The following is a 20,963-nucleotide window of genomic DNA, read 5'->3' as shown; positions in this document are numbered from 1 at the left end:
CAACAAACTTACCTGAGACTCCCTGTCTCTGCCAGTCTGTCCCTGCATATCTGTCCCCAACTCTGCTGTCTGTGTGCCATCTGTTGCCTGCTCTGCCTAATGACATCATTGTGAAACATTCCATTAGCATTTCACTTCTTTCTTATGAACATTTTATCAACTAGTCTGAGAAATTAGGCTACTAGGGTTCTTACTTTGCGTTTTGGTGTACTGAAAAATACTCTGATGTCTGTCTTTTTTCTGCCATTTTTCTGCCATTTTTCTACTTGGTTGGCTACACACACACACAGCATGTAGGTTATTTACAGTAGGAGATGGGCTTCTATCATCTTATCTTCTATCATTCTATATGGGCTTCGATCTAAAAGGTAGCTAGCAAATGTGAAACGGATTGCAGTGACAAAAGTTGACAGCTGTATGAGTTCACCATTTACACAACATATGCTGCAACCTTTTGTAATTTTAATCGTTTGTTTCATATTGGCTGGCTTCTAACAATAGCTGAATTTGCAAAGCTAGCGAGCACCAATTCAGTGGTGTTTGCTATAATCTTTGCTACCCGGGTTAAATAAAGGTGAAATAAAATATATAAATAAAAGTTCCCTTGCGACAATTTAGCTTTTGCAACGAGACCATTAAATATATTTAAAACAATGGTAGAAGAGAGTGTAGTTCTGTTCAGTTTATCGCTAACCTTATCACAGGGACTTTGAAGCACTAACTTACATGCATGCTGATCTTGGAATAAATTGACGATAGCAAAGATTCCATCTTTGACGACGCAATAAATGGAATAGGTACTAGCTAGCTTAATAGTTAATATTTGCGCGCTAGCTCTGCATATTCAGCTAGTGTGTGTGTGCGCGATTGACTGGATTAACCTCACGTCAGTTACGTGCATTGAGTGCCTTTCAGACAGTAGATACGACCTCTACGTTACCTAGCAAGCTAAGGAACTGGCAGTGGATCAAACCATTGTGAGGCAAAGGGTGGGGGGATCGCAATCTTTTGAAACTTAAAAACGCCCTATTAAGTGTCTATAATCAGCACAATTGCTTTCATTGCGTATTATTAATATTATTTAAATTACATAGTTATGTTTCAGTGATATATTGGGGGGGACAAATCATATTTTTCCCAGGATGGGGGGGTCGTGTACCCCCGTCCCCCCCGGGATTTCCGCCCCTGCACCACAAATCCTATCTGACAGAGAGAAGGAGCCACAATTATTATTTAATTAGTCACAGCCTCACATGAAGTCTATGAAGCGAGCACAGCTTCTGCACTGCAAGCCGTACCGGTGCATCAAGTCTGACAACAACAGGCTCTTGAACAGCTTTTATCTCCAAGCAATAAGACTGATAAATAGCTAACAAAATAGCTACATTGACTATCTAAATTAAACTGTATTTATTATCTTATTTTTATTTTTGCAGTCTTTATTCACACTCACAAGGCCCTACACACACACACACACTGTCACTTCAACACACACACACACACACACACACACACACACACACACACACACACACACACACACACACACACACACACACACACACACACACACACAAACACACACTCCATCATCTGCTCACTCACACATAATATGCACATACATTTATACTGACTCTACACACACGCACACCCACTCACATACAAGTTGCTGCTACTCTGTTTATCTTATATCCTGTTGCCCTTAGCCCTTACCCCTGTACATATCTACCTCCATCACTCCAGCAACCCTGCACATGTAAATATGGTATTGGAACTGACCCTGTATGTTACTTACTTATTGTGTTCTTCATATTTCTTCTAATTTCTTGTGTTTTTTTTAATATTAAGCTACATTGTAATTGATTATTGCATTTGGGGCATTGAGTTGGTAAGAAAGGCCTTTCACTGTACTTGTGAACATGACATAAAAACGTTCAACTTTAAATAAAGAAAATACTAAAAGGTTGAATATCTAGGTCTACATAGTACACTTTGTGATGGTTAGGCTATGTAGGCCTAACTGTGTAACAAGCAACATTCATTAATCTGTCTCACTTCTAGGCTATGTATAAATAAAACAATTAACGAAATTGCGGTGAATATGATATATATAGGGTCTATATACAGTATGAATAAGTTAATACAACCTATAATAAAGTCAATCACTGTAAAAATACGGACAAATGACGGGAGAAACCGCAGTGTCAATATGTCTTCATCAAATATGGGTCAGTGGGTCACATAAATACCCTGGTATAGGCATACAGATCTTGAACTAGGATCATGACTTAATGTTGGTGTCGGCTTGCAAGAGTCTAATGGTGCTTTCAAGACAACTGGGAACACGGGGAAAATGAGGTCAAATAATGACGTCAGTGATCTTCACGTCGGAAAGGAGGAGCTCTAGGAAGATTCCGAGTTTCCGAATTGGAATTCTGAGTTGGATGAACGTTCACAAGGTTTTTCCCCGAGTTCCTAGTTGTCTTGAACGCTCTGAAGTCGACTTCCAAGTTCCAAATTGTTTTGAACGCGGCATAAAACTGCTTGCTAAAGGCGTAAGTGACACTGCTGTCCCCACGTTCTTTCATTTTGACTCCGCCCACTCCAAGTGGACAGCTCTAAATGACTATGGTTCGCACGCCGACAGGAGGATGCTTATGGTTTGCCTACGGGGAGATAGGAGGACGTTGTCGAGGTAAGCGGCAGAATGCAGCCTATGACTGAATGAATGGACAGATCAAGCTCTGATGACTAAACGTTGTAGTGAGAAGAGGTGGCATGTATGCTGACAGTTTATGAAATGGCCTGAAGGCGCTGAGCTTTTTATTTATTAAAGTCTTATATAGATTTTAAGGATCATCAGTGCATGTATTATTTATTAGGATCCCCTCCTACCCGATTACTAGGATACCCCTCATCAGCGGGTAAATATAACTTGCCCATAACTTGTCCCCCCATCAGCGCATTTGACTGCTGTCATTATTGTCGTTTATATCTAAGTAGCGTGTTAGCAAACAGTAGCCTTTTATTGAGAAATATTACATACGGAATTAATATTAGCATACAATAGAGTAAAATCGGATGAAACTTGTAAATATACATCATATACGTTGCATTATATAGAGTTCATCGCATGGTGTCCCCACAAAATAAGAGTTGGGCAACCTGTTGGTTTACTGTAATTTTAGATATTTATTGTCCAAATGTGATTTATTTCTGCACTGCATTTGACTTAAAGTATGTTATCAATTCTAATTATGCACATTATGCCTACATTGTGTTAGAAATGCGTTGTATGCATTGCATGACTTTGGGCCAGTGCCACAGAAGCTTTGAGAACTTTATGAGGTTACAGTTAACCTCCTAGTCAAAAGATCTAGCCCTGTTAAGAATAATGGCGCTATTATTCCTTACGTCCTAGTCATTGCCATTGACTTCCTGCTCGTGTACCCCTGCGACCATTTCGTACATAAAACATCCTCCATTCAGGCTGTAAAGGTTGGTTTCCTCCTTAACTTGATTTATTCATGGCCCGCAGGACACAAATAAATGGGGAAAATATGCGTAGAGTGGGGTATTTTGCGCCATTTTTTACATTAAGCATCACTAAGTCAAGGGAAATATAGTATTCTTTCTAACAAATATATCTACATATATTTCAGGATGTTGTGTATCCCTTGAAATAATCAGAATTAATATAAACATAACAGTTTTGAAAACATAGCTAGTCCCAAAAAATTGGTCTCTTGGCACAATTTATGGTGTATGTATAGTGTAAATTAAGCATAGGGTAAATTGAGCCACCTTGGGGGTAAGTGGGTAATATTGTCCTGTGATGCTGCTAGTAGGCCAAAGATAATTCATGGAATGACATTATGGTGTATTGCATATATTAAATCTATGCATATGTTCAGATATACAGTGCCTTGGGAAAGTATTCAGACCCCTTGACTTTTTCCACATTTTGTTATGTTACAACCTTATTCAAAAATGTATTAAAACATTTTTTTCCCTCATCAGTCTACACACAATACCCCATAATGACAAAGCAAAAACAGGTTTTTAGAAATATTTGCTAATTTATTAAACATAAAAACTGAAATATCACATTTACATAAGTATTCAAACCCTTTACTCAGTACTTTGTTGAAGCACCCTTGGCAGCGATTACAGCCTTGAGTCTTCTTGGGTATGACTCTACAAGCTTGGCACACCTGTATTTGGGGAGTTTTTCCCATTCTTCTCTGCAGATCCTCTCAAGCTCTGTCAGGTTGGATTGGGAGCGTAGCTTTACAGGTCTCTCCAGAGATGTTCAATTGGGTTCAAGTTCAGGCTCTGGCTGGGCCACTCAAGGACATTCAAAGACTTGTCCCGATGCCACTCTTGAGGTGTCTTGGCTGTGTGCTTAGGGTCATTGTCCTGTTGGAAGGTGAACCTTCGCCTCAGTCTGAGGTCCTGAGCGCTCTGGAGCATGTTTTCATCAAGGATTTCTTTTTACTTTTCTCTGTTCATCTTTGCCCCAATCCTGACTGGTCTCCCAGTCCCTGCCGCTGAAAAACATCCCCACAGCATGATGCTGCCACCACTATGCTTCACTGTAGGGATGGTGCCAGGTTTCTTCCAGACGTGGCGCTTGGTATTCAGGCCAATGTAATGATTTCGTTTAGAGAAGTATCGGAGTCAGGCACAGGACACAGGGATGAGTGCAAACAAAACGTGTTTACTCAAAACCACAATAACACTTCTCCCACAGCAATAATACATGGCTGGGAGAAACACCTCCAACAACCACAAAACAGGAAACAATCACGGACAAGACAAACAGGAAAGCCAGAGGGTTAAATAATGAACATAATCAGGGAATCATAAACAGGTGTGTACAATTAAGGCAAAACCAAACGAACAGGGAAACATAGATCGGTGGTGACTAGTAAGCCGGTGATGTCGACCGCCGAACGCCGCCTGAACAAGGAGAGGGGCCGACTTCGGCGGAAGTCGTGACAGCCAAAGAGTTCAATCTTGGTTTCATCAGGCTTCCTCATGGTCTGAGAGTCTTTACGTGTCTTTTGGAAAACTCCAAGCGGGCTTTCATGTGCATTTTACTGGGGAGTGGCTTCCGTCTGCCGATGTGAGTAAGACCTTTAACCTGTTATGGATAGGGGGCAGTATTTTCACGGCCGGATAAAAAACGTACCCGATTTAATCTGATTATTACTCCTGCCCAGAAACTAGAATATGCATATAATTATTAGCTTTGGATAGAAATCACTCCAAAGTTTCTAAAACTGTTTGAATGGTGTCTGTGAGTATAACAGAACTCATTTGGCAGGCCAAAACCTGAGAAGATTCCAAACAGGAAGCGCCCTCTCTGACCATTTCTTGGCCTTCTTGATCATCTCTAACCAAAACAGGGGATCTCTGCTGTTACGTGACACTTCCTACGGCTCCCATGGCTCTCAGAAGGCGGCAAAAAGCTGAATGGGGGCTTTGCAGGCCCTGGCTGAAAAACATTAGCGCATTTTGATAGTGGTCGATCAGAGAACAGAGACTGGAGGCGCGTGCACAAGGCGACCCCATGTTTTTATTCTTTCGTCTTTGAACGTAAACAACGACTCCCGGTCGGAATATTATCGCTTTTTTATGAGAAAAATAGCATAAAAATTGATTTTAAACAGCGGTTGACATGCTTCGAAGTACGGTAATGGAATATTTAGAATTTTTTTGTCACGAAACGCGTCGGGCGTGTAACCCTTCGTCACCCTTGGATAGTGTCTTGAACGCACGAACAAAACGCCGCTATTTGGATATAACTATGGATTATTTTGAACCAAACCAACATTTGTTATTGAAGTAGCAGTCCTGGGAGTGCATTCTGACGAAGAACAGCAAAGGTAATCAAACTTTTGTAATAGTAAATCGGAGTTTGGTGAGGGTCAAACTTGGTGGGTGTCAAAATAGCTAGCCGTGATGGCTGGGCTATCTACTCAGAATATTGCAAAATGTGCTTTCACCGAAAAGCTATTTTAAAATCGGACATAGCGAGTGCATAAAGGAGTTCTGTATCTATAATTCTTAAAATATATATATATTTTTTTTGTGAACGTTTATCGTGAGTAATTTAGTAAATTCACCGGAAGTGTTCGGTGGGAATGCTAGTTCTGAACGTCACATGCTAATGTAAAAAGCTGGTTTTTGATATAAATATGAACTTGATTGAACAAAACATGCATGTATTGTATAACATAATGTCCTAGGCGTGTCATCTGATGAAGATCATCAAAGGTTAGTGCTGCATTTAGCTGTGGTTTTGTTTTTTTGTGACATTATATGCTAGCTTGAAAAATGGGTGTCTGATTATTTCTGGCTGGGTACACTGCTGACATAATCTAATGTTTTGCTTTCGTTGTAAAGCCTTTTTGAAATCGGACAGTGTGGTTAGATTAAGGAGAGTCTTGTCTTTAAAATGGTGTAAAATAGTCATATGTTTGAGAAATTGAAGTCATAGCATTTCTAAGGTATTTGAATATCGCGCCACAGGATTCCACAGGCTGTTGACTAGGGTGGGATGCAAACGTCCCACCTAGCCCAGAGAGGTTAACACACCTCGTTCACTCTCCTCAGGACTTTGAATGGCCCTGCAAACCGCGGGCCCAGCTTCCGGCAGGGCAGGCGGAGGGGCAGGTTTCAGGTCGAGAGCCAGACCCGGTCCCTTGGTGCAAACACTGGGGCCTCACTGCGGTGACGGTCTGTGCTGTTTTTTTGGTGCAGCGTGGCTCGCTGGAGGTGAACATGGGTGGCTTCCCATGTGTCCTCCGCGCGCCTGAACCAGTAATCCACCGCAGGAGCCTCGGTCTGACTCTGATGCCATGGCGCCAGAACCGACTGGTACACCAATACGCACTGAAAGGGGGAGAGGTTAGTGGAGGAGTGGCAGAGCGAGTTCTGTGCCATCTCGGCCCAGGGCACGAATGCCGCCCAATCCCCAGGCCGGTCCTGGCAATAAGACCGCAGAAACCTGCCCACATCCTGGTTCACTCTCTCCACCTGCCATTACTCTCGGGGTGAAAACCAGAGGTGAGGCTGATCGAGACCCTCAGAAGTTCCATGAACGCCCTCCAGACTCTCAAAGTGAACGGCGGACCCCGATCAGACATTATATCCTCAGGCACCCCGTAGTGCTGGAAGACGTGTGTAAACAAGGCCTCCGCAGTCTGTAGGGCCGTAGAGAGACCAGGCAGAGGGAGGAGACGACAGGATTTGAGAAACGATCCACAACGACCAGGATTGTGGTGTTTCCCTGTGAGGGAGGAAGATCGGTCGGAAAGTCCACTGACAGGTGTGACCAAGGTCGTTGTGGAACGGGTAAGGGATGTAGCTTACCTCTGGGCAGGTGTCTAGGAGCCTTACACTGGTCACACACCGAGCAGGAAGAAACATAAACCCTCACATCGTTTGCCAAGGTGGGCCACCAGTACTTCCCAGTCAGACAGCGCACCGTCCGACCGATCCCCGGATGACCAGAGGAGGGTGACGTGTGGGCCCGATAGATCAACTGGTCACAGACAGCAGACGGAACGTGCAGACACCTGGCGGGACACTGGAGGGGAGCGGGCTCTGAACGCAACGCCTGCTCAATGTCCGCGTCCAGCTCCCACACGACCGGCTCTACCAGGCAGGAGGCCGGGAGTATGGGAGTCTGATCCATGGGCCGCTCCTCTGTGTCATACAGCCGGGACAGTGCGTCTGCCTTCACATTCTGGGAACCTGGTCTGTAGGACAGGGTAAACACAAAACGGGTAAAGAACATGGCCCACCTTGCCTGATGAGGATTCAGTCTCCTCGCTGCCCGGACGTACTCCAGGTTGCAGTGGTCAGTCCAGATGAGAAAAGGGTGTTTAGCCCCCTCAAGCCAATGTCTCCACGCCTTCAAAGCCTTAACCACAGCCAACAGCTCCCTGTCCCCCACACCATAGTTCCGCTCCGCCGGGCTGAGCTTCTTCGAGAAGAAAGCACAGGAGCTTCTTCGAGAAGAAAGCACAGGAGTGGTGTGTCCGAGCGCTGAGAGAGCACGGCTCCTATCCCAGCCTCGGACGCATCCACCTCCACTATGAACGCCAAAGAAGGATCCGGATGGGCCAGCACGGGAGCCGAGGTAAACAGAGCTCTTAGGTGCCCAAAAGCCCTGTCTGCCTCAACCGACCATTGCAGACGTACAGGACCCCCCTTCAGCAGTGAGGTAATGGGAGCAGCCACCTGGCCAAACCCCGGATGAATCTCCGGCAGTAATTGGCAAACCCTAAAAACCACTGCATCTCCTTTACCGTGGTGGGAGTCGGCCAATTACACACAGCTGAAATGCGGTCACTCTCCATCTATACCCCTGATGTGGAAATGCGATACCCTAGGAAGGAGACGGCCTGCTGAAAGAACAGGCATTTCTCAGCCTTGACGTACAGGTCATGCTCCAACAGTCGTCCAAGTACCCTGCGCACCAAGGACACATGCTCGGCGCGTGTAGCGGAGTATATCAGAATGTCATCAATATACACCACTACACCCTGCCCGTGCAGGTCCCTGAAAATCTTGTCTACAAAGGATTGGAAAACTGATGGAGCATTCATCAACCCGTACAGCATGACGAGGTACTCATTTATGCCCTGAGGTGGTACTAAACGCCGTCTTCCACTCGACTTCCTCCCGGATACGCACCAGGTTGTACGCGCTCCTGAGATCCAGTTTAGTGAAGAAGCGCGCCCCATGCATTTGACTCAATCGCCGTGGCGATGAGAGGTAGCGGATAACTGTACCTCACCGTGATTTGATTGAGACCTTGATAGTCAATGCACAGGCGCATACCTCCCTCCTTCTTCACAAAAAAGAAACTCGAGGAGGCGTGTGAAGTGGAGGACCGAATGTACCCCTGACGCAGGGATTCAGAGACATATGTCTCCATAGCCGCCGTCTCCGCTTGCGACAGGGGATACACGTGACTCCTGGGAAGTGCAGCATCTACCAGGAGATTTATCGCACAATCCCCTCGTCGATGGGTTGGTAATTGAGTCGCCCTCTTTTTACAGAAGGTGAGAGCCAAATCGGTATATTCTGGGGCGATGCGCACGGTGGAGACCTGGTCTGGACTTTCCACTGTGGTAGCACCAACGGAAACCCCTACACACCTCCCTGAGCACTCTGGTGACCACCCCGTGAGAGCCCTTTGTTGCCATGAAATGGTGGGGTCATGACGAGCTAACCAGCGAAGGCCTAGTACCACGGGAAACGCAGGAGTCAATGAGGAAGAGACTGATTCTCTCCTCTTGACCCCCCTGCGTCACCATGGCCAGGGAGATGGTGGCTTCCTAGCCCGGACCCTAATGGTCGACTGTCCAGAGCGTGTACCGGGAAAGGTCTAACCACAGGAATAATGGGGATCCCTAAACTAAGGGAGAACGCTCTGTCGATAAAATTCCCAGCCGCGCCTGAATCGACGAGCGCCTTATGCTGGGAATGCGGGGAAAACTCAGGAAAACAAACAGGTACAAACAGGTGGACAACAGAGGACTCTGGATGAGAGTGGTGCAAACTCACCTGGGGTGACGGCAGAGTGCCCTGCCTGCTGCCTCGACTCCCAGAGGGACCAACCCAGCAGCGACTGGCAGTGTGCCCTCTGCGGCCACAGATAATGCATGTGAAGGCCCCTCCTCCAGCCTCCCTGAGCGCAGCCCCTCCCAGCTCCATAGGCACCGGAGCGGGGGTGCTGGAAGATGGAACCGACAGAGCCCTCTCTGGACGTCCGCGGGTGACCAGCAGGTTATCCAACCGGATGGACAGATCTACTAGTTGGTCAAAAGTGATGGTGGCATCCCTGCAGGCCAACTCCCGTCGGACGTCCTCGCGCAGGCTGCATCGGTAGTGGTCGATAAGGGACCTGTCGTTCCATCCTGCTCCGGTGGCCAAGGTCCGGAATTATAGGGCGAACTCCTGGGCGCTCCTCGTCCCCTGCCTCAAGTGGAAGAGCCATTCCCCTCAAAGTGGTCTAACGCCGCGTCTCCTTCTCCCCACACGGCGTTTGCCCAGTCCAAAGCTCTCCCCGAGAAGCATGAGTTGAGGGCAGACACCCTCTCCCTTCCCGAGGGAGCTGGGTGAACGGTGGCCAGGTATAGGTCCAGCTGTAATAGGAACCCCTGGCACCGTACTGTCGTCCCATCATACTCCCTGGGAAGGGAGAGACGCATCCCACTGGGACTGGATCCAGGAGGGACGGGTAGAGGTAACCCTGGTTGCGCTGGTCGAGGCGCTGGAGAGACTTCCTGTCTCTCCCAGCGGTCCATGGTCTGGACAACACGATCCATCGTGGCACCGAGATGTTGCAGCATTGCCGAGTGTTCCCGGACGCGCTCCTCAACTCCTCTGACTGGGGTACCTGCTCCTGCTGACTCCATGGGTGGTGTGAAATTCTGTCAATGTTGTGCGCTACTGGTGGAGAAGTCAGGTGCAGGAGAGCAGAGAGTTGTGAACAGGCGCACACTTTATTTAGGCAGAGCAATAAAACAGACAGACGCCACTGCGTCAAAACCTCCAGCCAAAGGTAAAAAGTGCAAGGCGCGAAACAGTCACAAAATAAGCAAATGTTTAACAATTAAACATCGTCGTGAAATACCACGGAATACAAGGGAAAAACCAGCCTGGCGCGTAACAACAAACACGTAACACAAACAATTTCACACAAAGACATGGGGGGGAACAGAGGAATAAATACATGCAGTGTGATTAGGGAAATGTAAACCAGGTGTGCAGGGAACAAGACAAAACAAATGGAACAATGGAAAAATGGAGCGGCGATGGCTAGAAAGCCGGTGACATCGACCGCCGAACGCCTCCCGAACAAGGAGAGGAGCCGACTTCGGCGGAAGTCGTGACAACAATGGGTGGCTCAACTAATCCTTTGGCTCTCCAACTCTCCCTTACTTTCTTATCCCACTCTCCCCTACTTTCTTAAAGTTGCAATATGTACATTTTTGGGCGATCCTCCAAATTCACATAGAAATATGAGTTATAGATCTGTCATTATCATTGAAAGCAAGTCTAAGAAGTGGTTGATCAGTTCTATGTGAACTCTTATGTGTCTTTTACTTTCAGTTTTGTACACCAGATTCAAAAAGCTGAAAATACAATATTTGGGGTTATTGAAAATATATTTTTCAGCGGTTTAGATGGTACAAGGATTCTGTACACTATACATTGCTTGTTTTGTCACATAAACTGAAATTAGGCAAACTATTAGAATTTTAGCAACCAGGAAATGGCGGAGCAATTTCTGCATATTGCAACTTTAATTTAAAAAAAATGCTACTTCCAAATGTTGCGCACCTTGTTCAGCCAGGGGTAAACAACAGACTGCTGCAACTGAATGTCTAAACGTGATATACAACATCAGGAAGCTGTCAGAAAATCCGAAAACGGTGGTGGAAAATTGTGCATATTTTCTCTGTATTTTTTGGCCAGCGAGCCATTAAATCGAGTTAAGCAGGAAACAGACGCATTTGCAACCTGGATGGAGGTTGAATGTTTTATGTATGAACCGGTAGACAGGGGACACAAGTGTATTACCAGCTGGAGGTCAATGGCGATGACAATGCCATACAAACCTAACAAATGGAATTGTTTTTGTTGCAATTTGTTGCACATTTATGAAATATCTTTTTAAGCAATGTTTTACTTCTGAATCTATTTAGGCCTTCCATAACAAATGGGTTGAATACTTATTGACTCAAGATAAATAATTACTAGACATATAAAGTTGACAAATAATTAGTCAAAAACAACTTTGCCATCATTATGATGTGGTCAAGTTTACTATAGAGAGATGGCTATGTTGCCATGAGCTAGCAAAGTTCGTCAAAAATAGCAAGCAATGCTAACGTTAGCTAGCTAAATGTCGGTGCTCTCCCCTTAATCTTAGCTAGCTAGCTAAAGTTATACTGCATCTTAAATCAATCTGGAGACATCACAATGATGACTAAAGCTTGTCCTACTAATTATTTGCCTCCTTTCGAAATGACATCATGTTTCCAAGCCACAGTAATGCACTTTAGATCAAATCTTCATCAGCACCAATTGATACTGCATTGAGTAGAATGCTCAGCTGGGCATCAGTCCCAAAACTAACGTTCAAAACTATATAGTGACGAAATGTGCAACCCATGAATAGACAGTTAATTGATTCCGGATTCCAGAGCCACAGAGACAGCTTGAGCCATAGGCTACTGTGCATCTATACTTAAAGTAGCTAGACTGTTACAGACTGTTATGTATTTAGAAACATATGGAGCAAAATGCCATTAAGAGACATGATTATTTTAAGATAAATGATTTATGAAATATTTGTAATATTTTAAAATATGTTTTTATTTAAAATGATATTAAATGTTAGAAATTCATAAGTGCATTGCCAACACAAACAGTCTTATAATATAAAGGTTTTTCAAATCATCATGCACAAGCCAGGGGGCAGAACTGTTTTGAAATCTGTCAATAAGCACTGTGTAAAGTAATTGGTTTTGTTTCAGTTCACGTCATTTTTGCCCCTTATTTATTTTTATTTCATATACAGTACGAGTCAAAAGTTTGGACACACCTACTCATTCCAGGGTTTTTCTTTATTTTTTACTATTTTCTACATTGTAGAATAATAGTGAAGACTTCAAAACTATGAAATAAAACATATGGAATCATGTAGTACTCAAACAAGTTTTAAACAAATCAAAATATATTTTCTATTTGAGATTCTTCAAAGTAGCCACCCTTTGCCTTGATAACAGCTTTGCACTCTCTTGGCATTCTCTCAAACAGCTTCATGAGGTAGTCATCTGGAATGCATTTCAATTAACAGCTGTACCTTTTTAAAAGTTAATTTGCAGAATTTCTTTCCTTCTTAATGTCATGCTGGTATGAATGATTCAGGAGACAGGTGCATGAATGTGTAATAGGCTTTTTTATTTCTTACCCAAATTAAAGCATGCAGTGTAATGGCACAGGAACGAAGACCAAACAAACACGTATACAACACACAGGGTTGAAACCCAAACAAAAGAAAGAGGAGTACCTCAAATAAATAACACTAGCGCACAATGATTAACACACGGGACGAGACCCGTAATCATATGCGCAATCCACAATGGCACGAAAGCCAAAACACAGCACAGGTACTCACACGCACCAACAGACATTGCAACAATAATCGACAGGACACTGGTAAACCAAGGGCACACTTATACAATTACTAATCACTGGGAATAGGGGTCAGGTGTGCGTAATGAACATTTCTGAGGGATCTGTGACACTTAATGTGTTCGAGCCAATCAGTTGTGTTGTGACAAGGTAGGGGTGGTTTACAGGCAACATCTGCATCGAGCTAAAGGCTAGAGCTGCCGCTTTCAAGGAGCGAGACACTTATCCGGACGCCTATAAGAAATCCCACTATGCCCTCAGACGAACAATCAAACAAGCAAAGCGTCAGTACAGGGTTAAGATTGAATCCTACTACACCGGCTTTGACGCTCTTTGTATTGTGGCAGGGCATGAAAACTATTACGGACTACAAAGGGAAACCCAGACAGGTCAAACTTTAAACAAGTCAACATTCACAAAGCCGCGGGGCCAGATGGATTACCAGGACGTGTACTCAAAGCATGCGCGGACCAACTGGCAAGTGTCTTCACTGACATTTTCAACCTCTCACTGACTGAGTCTGTAATACCTACAGTTGAAGTCGGAAGTTTACATACACTTAGGTTGGAGTCATTAAACTCGTTTTTCAACCATTCCACACATTTCTTGTTAACAAACTATAGTTTTGGCAAGTCGGTTAGGACATATACTTTGTGCATGACACAAGTACTTTTTTCCAACAATTGTTTACAGACATATTATTTCAATTATAATTCACTGTATCACAATTCCAGTGGGTCAGAAGTTTACATACACTAAGTTGACTGTGCCTTTAAACAGCTTGGAAAATTCCAGAAAATGATATCATGGCTTTAGAAGCTTCTGATAGGCTAAGTGACAACATTTGAGTCAATTGGAGGTGTACCTGTAGGTGTATTTCAAGGCCTACCTTCAAACTCAGTGCCTCTTTGCTTGACATGGGAAAATCATAAGAAATCAGCAAAGACCTCAGAAAATAAATTGTAGACCTCCACAAGTCTGGTTCAACCTTTGGAGCAATTTCCAAATGCCTGAAGGTACCACGTTCATTTGTACAAACAATAGTACGCAAGTATAAACACCATGGGACCACGCAGCCGTCATACTGCTCAGGAAGGAAACGCATTCTGTCTCCTAGAGATGAACGTACTTTGGTGCGAAAAGTGCAAATCAATCCCAGAACAACAGCAAAGGACCTTGTGAAGATGCTGGAGAAAACAGGTACAAAAGTATCTATATCCACAGTAAAACGAGTCCTATATCGACATAACTTTAAAGGCCGCTCAGCAAGGATGAAGCCACTGCTCCAAAACCGCCATAAAAAAAGCCATACTACGGTTTGCAACTGCACATGGGGACAAAGATCGAACTTTTTGTAGAAATGTCCTCTGGTCTGATGAAACAAAAATAGAACTGTTTGGCCATAATGACCATCGTTATGTTTGGAGGAAAAAGGGGGAGGCTTGCAAGCCGAAGAACACCATCCCAACCGTGAAGAACAGGAGTGGCAGCATCATGTTGTGGGGGTGCTTTGCTGCAGGAGGGACTGGTGCACTTCACAAAATAGATGGCATCATGAGTAGGAAAATGATGTGGATATATTGAAGCAACATCTCAAGACATCAGTCAGGAAGTTAAAGCTTGGTCGCAAATGGGTCTTCCAAATGGACAATGACCCCAAGCATACTTACAAAGTTGTGGCAAAATGGCTTAAGGACAACAAATAAATGTATTGGAGTGGCCATCACAAGCCCTGACCTCAATCCTATAGAACATTTGTGGGCAGAACTGAAAAAGCGTGTGCGAGCAAGGAGGCCTACAAACCTGACTCAGTTACACCAGCTCTGTCAGGAGGAATGGGACAAAATTAATGTTTCATGTTTCAAGCAGACCACCATAGTCCCTGTGCCCAAGGAAGCCAAGGTAACATGCTTAAGTGATTACCGCCCCGTAGCACTCACGTCGGTAGTCATGAAGTGCTTTGAAAGGCTGGTTATGGTTCACATCAACAGCATCCTCCCGGATACCCTAGACCCACTCCAATTCGCATACTGCCCCAACAGATCCACAAATGACGCAATCTCAATCGCACTCCACACTGCTCTTCCTCACCTGGACAAAAGGAACACTTATGTGAGAATGCTGTTAATTGGCTACAGCTCAGCGTTCAACACCATAGTGCCCATGAAGCTCATCACTAAGCTAAGGACCCTGGGACTAAACACCTCCCTCTGCAACTGGATCCTGGACTTCCTGATGGGCCGCCCCAGGTGGTAAGGGTAGGCAACAACACGTCTGCCGCGCTGATCCTCAACACTGGGGCCCCTCAGGGGTGTGTACTTACTTAGTCCCCTCCTGTACTCCCTGTTCACCCACGACTGCGTGGCCAAACACGACTCCAACACCATCATTAACATTGGTAGGCCTTACCACCGAGAACGATGAGACAGCCTATAGGGAGGAGGTCAGAGAACTGTCAGTGTGGTGCGTGGACAACAATCTCTCCCTCAATGTGAGCAAGACAAAGGAGCTGATCGTGGACTACAGGAAAAGGCGGGTCGAACATCGACGGGGCTGTAGTGGAGAGGGTCGAGAGTTTCAAGTTCCTTGGTGTCCACATCACCAACGATCTATCATGGTCCAAACACACCAAGACAGTCGTGAAGAGGGCACGACAAAACATTTTCCCCCTCAGGAGACCGAAAAGATTTGGCATGGGTCCCCAGATCCTCAAAAAGTCATACAGCTGCACCATCGAGAGCATCCTGACCAGTTGCATCACCGCCTGATATGGAAACTGCTCGGCATTTGACCATAAGGCGCTACAGAGGGTCGTGCGTACGGCCCAGTACATCACTGGGGCCAAACTTCCTGCAATCCAGGACCTATATAATTGCCGGTGTCAGAGGAAAGCCCCAAAAATTGTCAGAGACTCCAGTCACCCAAGTCATAGACTGTTTTCACTGCTACCGCACGGCAAGTGGTACCAGAGTGCCAAGTCTAGGACCAAAAGGCTCCTTAACAGCTTCTATCCCCAAGCCATAAGACTGCTGTACACTGCTGCTACTCGCTGTTTATTATCTATGCATAGTCACTTCACCCCTACCTACATGTACAAATGACCTCTAACCTGTACCCCCGCACACTGACTCGGTACCGGTACCCCCTGTATATAGCCTCGTTATTGTTATGTTATTGTGTTACTTTTTATTATTTTTTTACTTTAGTTAATTTGGTAAATATTTTCTTAACTCTTCTTGAACTGCACTGTTGGTTAAGGGCTTGTAAGTAAGCATTTCACGGTAAGGTCTACACTGTATTTGGCGCATGTGACAAATAAAGTTTGATTTGATCTGATTTGATACAGAATATAGCCCTATTTGGTAAAATACCAAATCCATATTAAGGCAAGAACAGCTCAAATAAGCAAAGAGAAACAACAGTCCATCATTACTTTAAGACATGAAGGTCAGCCAATACGGAACATTTAAATAACTTTGAAAGTTTCTTCAAGTGCAGTTGCAAAAACCATCAAGCTCTATGATGAAACTGGCTCTCATGAGGACTGCCACAGGAAAGGAAGACTCAGAGTTACCTTTGCTGCAGAGGATAAGTTCATTAGAGTTACCAGCACCTCAGAATTGGCAGCCCAAATAAATGCTTCACAGAGTTCAAGTAACAGTCACATCTCAACATCAACTGTTCAGAGGAGACTGCGTGAATCAGGCCTTCATAGTCGAATTGCTGCAAAGAAACCACTACTAAAGGACACCAATAATAAGAAGAGACTTGCTTGGGCCAAGAAACACGAGCAATAGACATTAGACCGGTGGAAATCTGTCCTTTGGTCTGATGAGTCCAAATTTGAGATTTTTGGTACCAACCACTTTGTCTTTGTGAGACGCAGAGTGGGTGAACGGATGATCTCCGCATGTGTGGTTCCCACCGTGAAGCATGGAGTAGGAGGTGTTATGGTGTGTGGGTGCTTTGCTGGTGACACTGTCTGTGATTTATTTAAAATTCAAGGCACACTTAACCAGCATGGCTACCACAGCATTCACCAGCAATACACCATCCCATAATTTGTTTTTCAACAGGACAATGACCCAGCACACCTCCAGGCTGTGTAAGGGCTATTTGACCAAGAAGGAGAGTGATGGAAGGCTGCATTAGATGATCTGCCTTCATAATCACCCGACCTCAACCCAATTGAGATGGTTTGGGATGAGTTGGACCACAGAGTGAAGGAAAAGCAGCCAACAAGTGCTCAGCATATGTGGGAACTCCTTCAAGACTGTTGGAAAAGCATTCCAGGTGAAGCTGGTTGAGTGAATGCCAAGAGTGTGCAAAGCTGTCATCAAGGCAAAGGGTGGCTACTTTTGATTTGTTTAACACTTTCTTGGTTACTACATGATTCCATATGTGTTATTTCATAGTTTTGATGTCTTCACTATTATTCTACAATGTAGTAACAATAAAGAAAAACCCTTGAAGGAGTAGGTGTGTCCAATATTCTGTATATTTAATTGATTTCATAAAGTAATCTATATTTTATTACATATTTCATTTCTCTTCTATTTTGAACCACCCCACATCCACATCTTCTTCGGCTGACACTTGGTTATTTCACGACAAACAGCACCAGTTATTGGAATTCATATGCTTCATATGAGCCTGTTATGAGCTGCACACAGACAGCTTGTCTCTTCTTAGGCAGTTTTGTATAGTGGCAGTATTCGCAGAGCCTAAAACTTTAATAAACCCTTCATAGATGCTTTACAAACATTCATAGATGCTTTATAACACCTACTAAACTCACATTTTGCATGTGTGATGCACTCAATAACATTACTACTTATTGTGAAACCTTTGGTCATATAGCATTACAATTTTTATTTTCACTTTGGTGGATAGTAAACACTATTTGTTTTTGTGTTTTTCTTCCAGGCACTGCCAAGGATGTGAGTTCAGGGAAAATCCCTTTTCAGCCTCAAGCCACATTCACCACCTCTATAATATCAAGTATGGCTGAAGAAATGCCTTCATGGACCTCAGAAAGGTTTGTTGATAAAGTGTACATTTCAAAGAGAAGTATCAGGAAAAACTTAACAAACAAAATGCACTACGTTTCCCACGTGCCCTCGGAGAGTGTAAAAGTCAACACTGCTCACAAAGTGGAAAGTGACTCTAACCCATCTGATAATGACGATACCGACTCCCTCTCAGGTAGTAGCTACACTGGGATGATTTATTTAAACCCACAAACACCTACATGGACTCTGGCTGAGAAGTTTGCTTTGCTCAACTCTGGAAAAGACAAGAGAATGTCTCCCAATCAGGACCTCTGTAGTCCTCAAGGTTCACCCGCAGCCACTGAACATAATGTTGCCAATAGGAGAGGTTCTACAGGTCTGGAGGGGGTCTACTCAGACTCGTCACAACAGGAGGAAGGCAACATCAAGAATGGTACTAAAAGACTTCTGCAGAGGAAAGTGTGTAGTGGTGATCCTTCCGATCTGAAGCTGCGTCTGGTGAGAGAGATCAGGCCCAAAACCAAGGAGGCTCAGTCTGATGTGCGTCATGATGTGCGTGATGTGTGTGATGTACGTGGGAACAAGGGGAGTTGGAAAGGTAGAGAACCGCTAGTCATTCCCCCTCCACTAAACAAGGCTATGGCCATGATTGATGCCTGTGAGGACAAGGTGCCTATAGTTTTTGCTGCCATGAAGAAACGTGGAGTGGAGGGAGACACAGAGAACCGGCCCTACAAGTGCACTCACTGCAACTGGGCCTTTAAGAAGTCCAGCAATCTGCAGAGTCATCTGGATACTCATAGTGGCCTGAAGCCTCATATATGTGACCTGTGTGGCAAAGCCTATTCTCACCAAGGCACACTGCAGCAGCACAAGCGCCTGCACACTGGAGAGAGACCGTACCACTGCCCCTTCTGTGAAAAGACGTACATCTGGTCCTCCGATTACCGCAAGCACATTCGCACGCACACCGGAGAGAAACCATACGTGTGCGAGACCTGCAGCAAGGACTTTGTGCGCTCCTCGGACCTGCGGAAGCATGAGCGCAACATGCACACCAATGACAAACCCTTCCCGTGCACGCAGTGCGGCAAGACCTTCAACAAGCCACTGTCCCTGCTCCGCCATGAGCGCACTCACCTGGGCGAGCGGCCCTTCTGCTGTCCCATCTGTGGGAAAGCCTTTGCCGTGGCCAGCCGCATGGCAGAGCACCAGAAGGTGCACACCGGGGTGAGACCCTACACCTGCCTGGTCTGTACCAAGTCCTTCACCAAGTCCTCCAACCTGCTGGAGCACCAGGCCGTACACAGCGGCATCCGCCCCCACAAGTGTCCTCAGTGCGGGGTGGCATTCGCCATGGTGTCCCGCCTGGTCCGTCACCAGCGTGTCCATACCGGAGAGAGGCCCTACGACTGCACAGGCTGCAGCATGTCCTTCAGCCGCACAGCTGCTCTGAAGCGCCACCAAGAGCAGACGTGTGCCGGGAGGATCTTTGTCTGTGTGGAGTGTGACAAGGCTTTCCAGTGTGCCTCTCAGCTCACAGAGCACATGGTGTGCCATGAATGACCCTACTGCTACTGCTGCTACTGCTGCTTCTGTTGTTGAAAGCACTGAAGACTGATTTAAGCTGTTTGGGAGCTACCCTCTCATACAGTACAAACAGTTGGTCTAATCAACCTTACTGATCTCTACATGCTATGCTCTTAGAAAAAAGGGTTCCCAAAGGGTTCTTCGGCTGTCCCCATAGGAGAACCCTTTTTGGTTCCAGGTAGATAGCAACTTTTTTGAAGGACAACATCCTGCTAGGCTGCTAAGCCTTAAAATACAGTGTCTTCAGAAAGTATTCACAAGTGCCCTCAGCCGGTATGATGCATTTTGCATCATATGATGTTGCGTTTTGCATCATATGATGCTCAATGCATCATACACGTTGTATTTCTGTATTTTATGAAGCTGTATATCTTGAAAACTTGATTGCTGACATGGAAAACATTTTGGGACTATATAAAAAATGGACTAATGAAACAAATACCAAAAGATGGTTTTGGGGTGGACTTTTCCTTTTATGGCTGTGATAGGAGAAAACTGAGGATGGATCAACAACATTGTAGTTACTCCACAATACTAACCTAAATGACAGATTGAAAAGAAGGAAGCCTGTAGAGAATAAAAATATTCCAAATCATGCATCCTGTTTGCAATAAGGCACTAAAGTAAAACTGCAAGAAATGTGGCAAAGCAATTCACTTTTTGTCCTGAATACGAAGCATTATGTTTGGGGCAAATCCAACACAACACATCACTGAGCACCACTCTTCATATTTTCAAGCATGGTGGTGGCTGCTTCATGTTATGTGTATGCTTGTTATCGGTAAGGACAAGGGAATGGAATAGAGCTAAGCACAGGAAAACCTGGTTCAGTCTGCTTTCCAACAGACACTGGGAGACAAATGTACCTTTCAGCAGGACAATAACCTAAAACACAAGGCCAATAACCTAAAACACAAGGGCTTGCAAAAGTATTCACCCCCTTGGCATTTTTCCTATTTTGTTGCATAACAACCTGTAATTTGAATGGATTTTTATTTGTATTTTATGTAATGGACATACACAAAATACTCCAAATTGGTGAAGTGAAATGAAAAAAAATTACTTGTTTCAAAAAATAAAAAAAATTTAAAAACAGAAAAGTGGTGTGTGCATATGTATTCACCCCCTTTGCTA

General features: G+C 44.8%; 1 protein-coding gene across 1 annotated transcript; it reads left to right on the top strand.

The window, feature by feature from the left end:
- The first annotated feature begins 2,459 nt into the window (after positions 1 to 2,459).
- On the top strand, positions 2,460 to 20,171 carry LOC115158587 (zinc finger protein 648). The gene is made up of 2 exons (XM_029707734.1): positions 2,460 to 2,695; positions 18,154 to 20,171. The coding sequence occupies exons 1-2, from the start codon at positions 2,623 to 2,625 to the stop codon at positions 19,803 to 19,805; spliced, it is 1,725 nt and encodes a 574-aa protein (XP_029563594.1). The 5' UTR covers positions 2,460 to 2,622; the 3' UTR covers positions 19,806 to 20,171.
- The last annotated feature ends 792 nt before the right edge of the window (positions 20,172 to 20,963 follow it).

The sequence above is a fragment of the Salmo trutta genome, chromosome 22, assembly GCF_901001165.1.
Source record: "Salmo trutta chromosome 22, fSalTru1.1, whole genome shotgun sequence".
NCBI classification, from domain to species: domain Eukaryota; kingdom Metazoa; phylum Chordata; class Actinopteri; order Salmoniformes; family Salmonidae; genus Salmo; species Salmo trutta.
The sequence above is the reverse complement of the archived record's forward strand: the minus strand, read 5'-3'. Positions and strand labels throughout refer to the sequence as shown.

Coding starts and splice junctions, on each gene's coding strand:
- LOC115158587 (XM_029707734.1), top strand. CDS start 2,623: ATGACTATGGTTCGCACGCCGACAGGAGGATGCTTATGGTTTGCCTAC. Junction 2,696..18,153: donor GATAGGAGGACGTTGTCGAG/GTAAGCGGCAGA, acceptor TTTTTCTTCCAG/GCACTGCCAAGGATGTGAGT.